The sequence below is a fragment of the Dreissena polymorpha genome, chromosome 16, assembly GCF_020536995.1.
Source record: "Dreissena polymorpha isolate Duluth1 chromosome 16, UMN_Dpol_1.0, whole genome shotgun sequence".
Taxonomy (NCBI): domain Eukaryota; kingdom Metazoa; phylum Mollusca; class Bivalvia; order Myida; family Dreissenidae; genus Dreissena; species Dreissena polymorpha.
The window spans coordinates 13,626,448-13,637,161 of record NC_068370.1 but is presented as its reverse complement, the minus strand read 5'-3'; the positions used below and the strand labels follow the sequence as shown (position 1 = coordinate 13,637,161).

Here is a 10,714-nt window from a genome sequence, read left to right as displayed (position 1 = left end):
TCGAGATGTGGATCGGCTGCGATGAGATCGAGATTTTTTTGGAATCCCGTCTCCGTGATGTGACGACGTGATCGCTTATGAGCGCACGACGATGCTGCTCGACGAAGAAGAGCGTGTCCGATGTCCACTTCCTTGATGAAGACGATGTATTCGACGACGAATCGGATGTAGAAGAATACGCCGATGATGAGACCGAGTTCTCTTGACCGGCGATTGGTGTTATCGGTGGCAGGCCCAACTGATGACTGTTGACCGGTGACCGACCGGACCGGTGACCGGTGATCAATGACCGGACCGGTGACCGGACCGACCGGCGCGGTGACATCACGGGACCGGACCGGACCGGTGACATGACCGGTGACCGGCCGGTCATATTATGACCGGTTACGTCACCGGCCAAAGACCGTAGAATGGCGGCTGCCATGTGGTCTGACATTGATCCAGTCGTTCCATGATCAATGTCGCCGGTATGCATGGTGTGAGTCATAAGATCTGATGACGATCGACTGAACACCAACACCATCTGGCCCGGTTACCCCCCGTGACTGACAAAAGCGCTGGTCATCCTTGACCAGTGGAGTCACCGGGGTAATCAACGTCGGATGAAGGTTCGTTGCGTTTGCGGCTGATCGACGTCCTCCGGCGACCTGCTTTTGTCCATACGTCGTAAGCCCACAAAATCGCAAACCGCACATTTGTTATTAAATGTGCAACCGGTACATGCCAAGCAAGTATCGTGGGAATCCCACTTGCTTTGATATGACCACAAGAACCTCTATCCTGTAAGTTCATTCTGAAATAAAAGAAACAGAAAGACCTACAAAGACAAATTAATGATTATAATTCAAATAAAAGTTAAACCACAAAATGTAACACAAAGAACGCTGTCCAATTGACCTCAATTCTTATTGGGGAATAGGCACGAATTCCTCGTGGTTCACGTGCTCATGACGTCATGTACATGAGCGACGATGCAAACAAAGAAACCCAGCAAAAGCAGAAATATGACAATTACTGCAACAAAAAGTATAGAAATATAAACCGAATGATACAAATAAAGATAATATAACTTTATCCTTTTAAACTCCGCCAAAAACACAGTGAAAAACACATAAGTCCTGAGCCTAAAATAGGCGTGCACATGGTTTTATCCGGAAAGGAAGATGAGTTTTGGTTCTTGATTTCCTGTTAGGTTTCATTGTACTATGTTTAACCTGATTTGGATTCTTATAGAGGTGGACGATTCCCAGCGCTTGAATATTTTCCGGATGAAATAACTCCCTTGGAAAGGGGTAGCTAGAGATAACAGGTAACGTATTTATGATATTAAAATAGTGTAAACAGATGAAAAAGTGCCTTAGAATGTAAGCAAAACAAGCATGGCAAAATGTGTCTTACGTGACTTTCTTGCCCACAAAGATGATCACTTTATCATCAGGACCCATCTCATGGTTAATGAAGTCCATCACCCGCTGTTTCTTCTCTTCATCAGCCACTATCTCAACCCTCTGTGTTACTGTGTGAACAGCCTGAAAGTATATAAACAGGTGCAACACCATTCCATTGGATCTGAAATATTTACTGATTAACCCTTTCAGACTCAGAAGCAATGTGAAAATGACTACAGAAATAGAAGGGGAAATACGGGACTTGCCTGACCGTTCGAATCGGGAGATTTCCGGTATTCGGAGAGTCCGGTATTGGCAGAGTCTACTGTATATTCAACCAGCATAAAAGGAGAACAGCCTGCAAGTAACTCGCAGGCTGTTAAGGTTTTATGCTGTTCGTTGCTTATCAGTATCTTAGGTTTAGAAATGAAGTCTTTAAATCTTTAATATAGTAGAAAGGTCTTTAATTTTTTTTGATTGTCTATTTGTCTAAAACGCGTCAAAATGGGTATCTGAGCGGGAATGGTTAAGGTGTGAATTAGATGACAAATAATTGCAAGTAGATGATGCTTACAAGGGACTGTTATACCACTCTTGGGGACAAGAAATAATTTTATTTATACTTTTTCAAGGCCACATTGCTTGCACAAAGTAAATTATTAGCCCAATAAATGGGATTTTTTCGTGAAATTTTCATCTCTTAATCATGATACATGACATTTATAAAATTTTTTTACACAAATTGGATAACATAAATAATTATTTGCAAACCAAAAATAACAATCTGTTAAATGAATGTCTAGACTGTTATGACTCACAGCGAGATCCAGGGATCCCACAAACACCTGGATGGGGTAGTCAGATAGGACTGACCAATACGCTGAACATCTAAGGGCCATGTGGCACTGTAACGGTAGAACATGGGAAAACATGTCAGTACCATGGATATGGGTTGAAACAAGAGCTGTCAGAAGACAGCTCGCTCGACTTTTCGAATGCTTGACAGCATAACATAAGCCACCATGGGGAAATTGTTCATATTCAATAAGGTCAAGGTAATATAGTCATATTCTAAGTGGAAGAGGACCATAATTGAAACAAATTGATCGCTTATATTTTATAGAAGTTGTACTTTATAGACGATTCTGAGACCAGATATATTTTCCACATCTATTGAAAATTTGTTAAGACATAAAACAAACTAATAAGATTTTATTTCAAGTTTGATAGCAATAGCTTGAATGGGATGGTTGGACAGTCCTTCAAAAATAAAATAATTAAATATTTTTTGTTTAAGAAATAATATTTTTCTATCTGATGGTTTTTTGTCGAATAACCCACAGTAAGGAGTATAGCTGGGGTGAGTAGGATAGCTCCACTATATATATTTCATATATAATAGTCGAGCTAAAAATGGGCAGCTAATTGACAAAAAAACACACACATTAAGACTCCAAATTAAACAATGATTATATTGATTACTTATTTATATTTATTTATTGATAATTTATTCCCATGATCCAAATTAGAAATTCATCCTAAGGGCTTACTGGGCTTGGTGCATGTGCGTTAAGTTTTGTCTTAGATGAGACTGTTCAGTCTGCACAGGCTAATCAGGGCAACAATTTCCACTTCTATGGTATTTTTTTACAAAGGAAGTCTCTTCTTAGCAAAAATCCAGTTTTATGCCAATAGTGTTGACCCTTATTAGCCTGTGTGGACCGCACAGGTTAATTCTGGACACCATTTTACGCACCTGCATTAAGCCCTGTTTTCCCACATTGAGGCCCATATACACCACTGTTGTGATGAAACCTTGCCTAGTCATGCCAGTCTGCCTGTCCGGCCGTATGTCCAGCAGAATCTTTTTTATCTCAGGCTCAAATCCCATGTCCAGCATGCGGTCAGCTTCGTCCAGCACCTTGACACACAATCACAAACATGACAGATTCAAACAGCTAGGAACATGTAAATCATTTAGACGTGCTCTGGGAAGAGGGGGGTTAATGCATGTGGGCACTGGCTTATCAGGACAACACTTACCGCCAAGGCTCGATTTCCGTTGGAAAAGACCTCCTTTAAACGAAAAATTTGATAAAAGCTGAAGAATCATCCTTAATAAGCACTTGTGGATTGCACAGGCTAATCTGGGACAACACTTAACACACATGCATTAAGCCCAGTGCGTGGTTTATTTAAGTCCTTACATTCTTTTTTTACCAAATTCAGCCCAAATTCACACTGGATGGTATGAACTGGCAGATGTTTTTAATACAATGATGTGCAACAAAATATATAGACTCTTGAATAACCATTACGGTAATGACCTTAAGTTTTCGGACACTTAAAATAATAAAAAGAATTTGTGTCCAAATATTTAAATACGGAAAATATTCCAAAATTACAGGTGTCCAAAAATTAGAGACAAAAAATTGAAATGTCCGAAAATTATAATTATATTGAATAACTCAATACACAATAGTGTTTCTACTTTAAAATAAATACAACTTCACAGCTTTGCTAACTCTTGCTGAAAATGATATAGAACCAAAACGTAAAAACATAAAACATACCGCTTCCTTAATATTGGGTGTACATGGTTATTAAACGCAATTACGTGAATGTTATTGGTCCATTGCTCTCAGGCATGCGTCTCCCAGGTTTATGACCTTAATCGGTTTGTAAAAATCAATGATCGAAGTGTTACAAGATAAGCGAACACAGTGCCGAATCTGTTCAAATAACGATGTTAAGTATATTGTCCGAAATTCAGAGATATTAATAATAGATGAAAACGCGCATGTCCGAAAATTAAGAGTCACAAAAAATTATTATTTTGGGCAAAAAAGCGGGTGTCCAAAAACTTAGTGTCCGAAAACTAAGAATAATTACGGTATGCAAATTTCAGTTAAAATATTCAGTTAAACCATTCGATTCTGAGTATTTTTACCAAGTATTTTAAAATTGTATAAATCACACATATTATACTTGTTTTCCCAATCTTAAGGAAATTAAAGGTCACACTCCGAATACCACAGGACAAAGGTCAGAAGGTTAAATAGTTGAAATGGTGTAACTATGCTACCAATTCACATACCAGGTAAGTTACTGAGGTCACATTGACTATTCCGTTCATAACAAGGTCATTTAGTCGCCCGGGGGTTGCTACGATAATCTCTACCCCAGCAGTGCACACTTTGATTTGCTCTCTCCGGTTGCCACCCCCGTATACACATATGCTGCAACACAAGCGGACATGTTCAAACATACATGTATTACATTGGAATGATTAAACTAATTATCAAAGGTTTAATACGTGTTTACTCAATTTTCATATTAGTGTTAATACAATGAATAAATGTATTAAGTGCACATGTTTTTGACAAAATAACTTTCTAACAATATTCATTAAAAGAAAAAAAATGATTTATTACTATTTTTAGCAATAGTCCGCTTGAACTTTACAAAACTGACCTCAAACAATATGTGCTCTGTGAAAAAGGGGTTTAATGGCAAGTGCGTAAAGTGTCGTCCAAGATTAGCCTGTGCAGTCCACATGATTTTTCTGTTTAAATAAATCTCCTTAGCAACAATCCAGATAGGCAGAAAGTGTAGTCCCTGATCAGCCAGTGCGGACTGCACAGGCTAATCTGGGCCTATCACACGTGCATTAAAACCCCTTTTCACGGAGCACAGACCATATTGAGATGCTCGGTCTGTAAATCAGCAACCTACACAAAACACGTCAGTGCAATACCTATATCTTAACTAAAGTTATTCACCAAAAACCATTTTACTAATTTAGCTAAGTTACAGTGGACTTGACCAGACTGGACTTCAATGCGATCATAAGATAGGTCTGCATATAAGATACTGTAACAAAAAATTTCAATAAAAAAGTCCAATACCTTGACCCAACATGCCGTGGATAGGATCCCAAGCTGAGTATCTGTGCAAACTTGAAACATCAAATGTTCATCACGATTGGTCAATGCAATCTAAAGCTATTGACTGCAAACTAAGATTTTGACACTAAAGACCCACCATACTCAAATCTTCAAACCAGGATAATCAACTTTTTTGAAAACTTTGAAAGAATAAGGTGAGTAATTTGAATGTTTTAAAGTGGTCATAATATTTACTTCCATAAACCAATTCATATAGCGCTGAACAATTGCAGTTCAAAGGTACAAACAGAATCTGTTACACTAAGCCACTGGATTTGACAAAACCCATTTCCCATAAAAAAAAAAAAATGTGTACCCACCCTTTCTATGGCAAAGGCACAAGCGTACCTGCGTATTCCCTTGTATGAGAACTTTTTCACCTCCTCCTCTATTTGAAGTGCCAATTCACGGGTGGGGGACAGCACCAGCACGTTGGGGCCTTTGCGCTCTTCTCGGGGGCTAGAAATGGGGCAAAACAAGTTCTAACATTTTTAATATGAGCCGCGCTCTGGGAAAACTGGGCATAATGCATGTGTGAAAAGTGTTGTCCCAGATTAGCCTGGCAGTTCACACAGGCTAATCTGGGATGATACTTAACTCACATGCATTAAGCACTGTTTTCCCAGAGCAAGGTTCATATGGATTATTGTACATCTAGAAATATATAGAGGATATTTGTTGGATTTGGTGGAATATCTACTTTAATTCACAAGTGATCATAGAAAATGATATTTTCACGAGTGGCTGCCAAGTGAATTTTTTTTCTTTATGATCATGAGTGAATTGAAATCGATATTCCACCTAATCCAACAAATTATCCTTTTATTTTATGCTTACAAATTATAATTTTTGTATCTTTGCCATTCCGGACAATATAATTCCCTGTTGGGCGCCCCAAAATATTATTATATGCATGTTCAAGGGAAGCTTATCCATGTTTTTATAAACATTCAATGCAGAGTAATTGCCCTTGGTAACATTGGGGAGTCACAATGGGGAAACCAAAGATATTTAAAAATAGTTTCGGGTCAAATAATGAAAATTATTGATAATTTTCACTGTTATTTTTCACTGTTTGAAACAGTGAAAAATCACTTTTAATTCACTGATATTTCTCTATAAACCATCAAAAAGCATAAAATAAATTCAGATAACACACATCCACCACACTAATTGGGAGTGGTCACACAAATGTTTTTGCACAGATCCATGAATACACGGACCTTCAGACAGGGGTAACAAGTTAATGCATCATAAAAGCCTAGACAATTATCCAATATGTACATGTTTTTGCTTAGACCCTTATCAACACAATTTCTATATGACACAATTATGATAGCTGAAATATTAAAAGTTTAAAAACACACGTAGGATTTTTCATAATAATTTCCAAGAGGCAGACTTCAAACAAACGACAAAATTACAGGTTTTACAAACTACATATTTTAATACTGACACAAATATAAAGCCTGCCCTTACAAATCTGGGCTCAATTCATGGCGCGTAAAGTCCACACATACACAGGCTAATCTGAGACAGCATTTCCTGATTTTAAAGCTTTCTCTGCTCCCATGCAGTTTCTTCCATCAATAAATCAAGTGTTGACAGCAAACCTGTCCAAAATTCACACCATTTTGAGTCTTCAAACACGGCTATTCAGAGACAACACTGCATGCAAGTGCATATAGCTCTAATATCCAATGACATGCTTCATAAACAAATCTATTTGCTCCATTTAGTGCTGTACTCACACAGGCTGTCCATCAATGTGGATGAAAGCCGGCAGAAGGAAGGCCAACGTTTTACCAGTCCCAGTCTGAAAGCATCAAGCAGCTTATTTTGTTATTTATATTAGATGTTTTCTATAACAGCTGTATCTTAGTCGTTATACATGTTCATTGTATTAGCTTTGAACACACTTCATGAATGGGAGATTAATTGTTCTGGATTTCGTGGACAGACCATACAGTGTCAACTAGAGGATTGTCACAACAAACATGGCAAATGTCTCCGCATCACTTTGTTACTTTGTATATCAGCATACATATTACAGTGTCAACTAGAGCATTGTCACAACAAACATGGCAAATGTCTCCGCATCACTTTGTCAAATGTATATCAGCATAATATTATGCTCTGTGTGCCTAAGTTCGATCACGTTAAACTTTGTCTCTGCACATGCTCAACATCATCAACTATTACTGAAAACTTGCTATGGTATTTAGACAGAGTATTCAAAACTGTATCCAAATCTGCCAAAAAAATTAAATATAAACAAACAAAACGGTCGTAAACGGTTAAAAACTATCTATTACCCCACATGATATACGTCACGTAGAAGCACTCATAAGTTCGACCAGCTGTCTTCATGACGTCATAAATGGGGGCTCACATGGGGTAGATAACTAGTTATTTGCTCACACAAATACTAAAGCGAGGAGCGAGACATTCTAATGTTGTTTTTTAGAAAAGAAAGGTTATTCGTATATTTTAAAGACTATTGTAATGTAAGTCTTAAATATTTATTAAAATTAACAACAACTAACAATTAAGAAGGTAACAGAAAAGAACATTAAACACTCACATTTGTAAAATTACTAACATATTTACATTATAATACGATATTTTCCTAAACACAATGTGGACATAGGAATGTCTCACCCCTTCTAAAAGCAAGTTTTTTCATGGTGATTGCGCTGCAGTAAGAGCTTAAATTTAACAATAAACGTCTTAATTGGACGTCTATTATCTTAAAATGTAATGCGTCGATCTAATTTATGAATGCACCCTTATGAGCCCCAGGTAAACAAAGCGCTTATTTACGGAGAATTGTCTTACCGTCCCCTGAAAATACTGCAGCGTCCCTGGCAATTAGAAAATATTATTTTGATGGATGTTATATGAATTTAATGGTGATTTAAAGAATATAAGTGCGATACATGCATGAAAAATGAGGTATCAATAATTGACATAATTTAAGCTTGTTATTCATAAAGACCTGTTTAAAAAACCGCATTTTTACGAGAGGTTGATGGAATTACGACTTCTGTTATGAGTTTTCGCAGGAAGGCTGGCGCGTGATGTTAGTGATGGTATTCGAAAATACGTCATTAAATCTGATCGAACTTAGGCACCTGATCGAAATCAGGCACACAGAGGATATATGGCAAACATGCCCATCGTTTAGGTTCAAGAGCACATGACAACTATAATAAGTTATTGTGTAATACACTCTACACTTCTTGGTGACATAGTCAAGTTTCAATTTTATCATTTCAGAGATGTAGAAGTAGCTCGCTCTTACATTTTACTAATCATGGACCACTTTTTCCACCAAAACGGGATTTTTGCAAAGAGACTTCCTTTCAGCGAAATGTACCATACAAATGGAAAGTTTTGTCTCTAATAGACTGTGCTGACTGCACAGGCTTACCAGTATCTGCCATGACACTTTAATGCATGTGCATTACGCCCTGTTTTCAAAATGAGACTTCTTACCTGAGCAATCCCTATCAGATCCAGACCCTGTAGCAGTACTGGCCAGGCCTGGCACTAAAACATAGCGGCTAGCAAGGTGAATAGTGGCTCATGGTTAATGGTAGTAAAAAAATACAGACTGCTAAATCTTGGATTTTCAAATTTGCTGCATGTTTGATGCTATTTAAATACTCTTCAGTCTGGAGGTTTGGTGAACAACTTTAGGATAAACAAGTTCTATTTGGCTTGAAAAATAAGATGCTTTAAAGAAGTTTAGCCAGCCTTGACGACTAAAGGTAACAGATTCTATTCTGTTCATGACATTGCTCAAAAGCTTAGAAATCAATTTTTATTCCATCATATTTTCAAAAACCATATCTTCATTTACCAAAAATAGAGATAAACAGTAAAGAATTCGATTCTGTGGTTAATGTCACATTGACTTTTTCAGACCAATAAACAAGGCAGACAAATCTAAACGAGTCAATTTTTTTCATTTACAAACTTTTCATGCCACTGGTCAATAGTAAACATGTACAATTATTAATAAATTTATCATTATGATGTTGTTTTTTTTAAACTTTTATCAAGCGTTTGGACTCCTACATGTTACAATCATACAAATATAATTGTTCTACAACAAAAACAAAATAGTGATTTTTAAGTATGTTGGTTATTAATAAATTTACTGGGTCATACATCCAGTATCATTTCAATATTTCTCAATACACACCTGTATGGGAGTGGGCTGGCCAAAGTTTTGATTGTAGATAGTGTCCAGAATCTCCGCTGAAACAATTGTGTTTCAATAAGTTTGACAATTCTTGCATTAAACTAGAGATATGTCCTAAAAGCAAATGGATGCATGATTGAATGTAAGAGCAAGTCAGTTACAAGTTTCATGAGAAAAGGTTCAAGAACAGAAAAAAATAAAGTAAAAAACGAAAAATGTGCACAGATTAATTACAATTGGGCATTGAAACAAGAGCTGTCAGAGGACAGCGTGCTCGACTATTCGAGTGCTTGACAGTATAAACGTATGCCATCATGGGGAAATTGTTCATATTCAATAATTTAATAGACAATCTTTCAAATTAAAAAAAGGGATTTTTTTTTTTTTTTTTTTGGGGGGGGGGGGTGTTTAGATGGGGGTATAATGTGGGGTGGGGTCATTTATTAGATGATCATTCAAAAATAAAAAAAGGAAAAAAAAATAAAACAAGGGACAAAAATTGTCACAAAACCAGGTTTTCATTGTGAAAAAAAATTGATAAAAGGAGACAACTCAAACTGAACTTTTGAAATGAACAAACAAAATTAACCCCCTTTGTAAGTTTGTTTAAAAATAAATCTATTTTTAGTCGTGGCGACCTTGACATTGGAGATATTGATGTGATTCTTTCGTGAGACACACCGTCCCATGATGGTGAACAAATGTGCCAATGATTTTAAAATCTCACAATGAATGACATAGTTATGGCCCGGACAAGCTCATTTATGGCCATTTTTGACCTTTGAACTCAAAGTGTGATCTTGACCTTGGAGATATCGACGTAATTATTTCGTGCAACACACCGTCCAATGGTGGTGAACAAATGTGCCAAATGATTTTAAAATCTGACAATGAACGACATAGTTATGGCCCGGACAAGCTTGTTCTGCCCGCCCGCCAGCCAGCCAGCCCGCCCGCATTCGCCAATCTAATAACCAGTTTTTTCCTTCGGAAAACCTGGTTAAAGAAATTATGGGGTGGGGGGGGGGGGGGGGGGCAGGGATTCTGGGTTGGGGCGTGGGGTATTGTTTGGGTGGAATCCCTGTGGTATTCAGGTAAGTGTTGTTTTGTCAAAGTATTAATAAAATCTGATCATAAATAAAGAAGTAAAGGCAATGTAACTGAAGTAA

General features: G+C 37.3%; 2 protein-coding genes across 2 annotated transcripts in view; both read right to left on the bottom strand.

Moving 5' to 3' along the window:
* Positions 1-352, bottom strand: part of LOC127861673 (zinc-regulated GTPase metalloprotein activator 1B-like) — a 35,609-nt gene extending 35,257 nt beyond the window's left edge. Inside the window, exon 1 of the mRNA XM_052400360.1 lies at positions 334-352. Coding sequence (XP_052256320.1) covers positions 334-352 — 19 coding nt within the window. The remainder of the gene's footprint in view (positions 1-333) is intronic.
* A 1,046-nt stretch (positions 353-1,398) lies between these two features.
* The window catches only part of LOC127861925 (probable ATP-dependent RNA helicase DDX43), a gene marked incomplete at its 3' end in the record, with an annotated part of 34,765 nt that continues 25,449 nt past the window's right edge, over positions 1,399-10,714 (bottom strand). Inside the window, 9 exon segments of the mRNA XM_052400660.1 lie at positions 1,399-1,529; positions 2,207-2,244; positions 2,247-2,293; positions 3,209-3,309; positions 4,486-4,627; positions 5,684-5,794; positions 7,087-7,151; positions 8,834-8,887; positions 9,546-9,601. Coding sequence (XP_052256620.1) covers positions 1,399-1,529; positions 2,207-2,244; positions 2,247-2,293; positions 3,209-3,309; positions 4,486-4,627; positions 5,684-5,794; positions 7,087-7,151; positions 8,834-8,887; positions 9,546-9,601 — 745 coding nt within the window.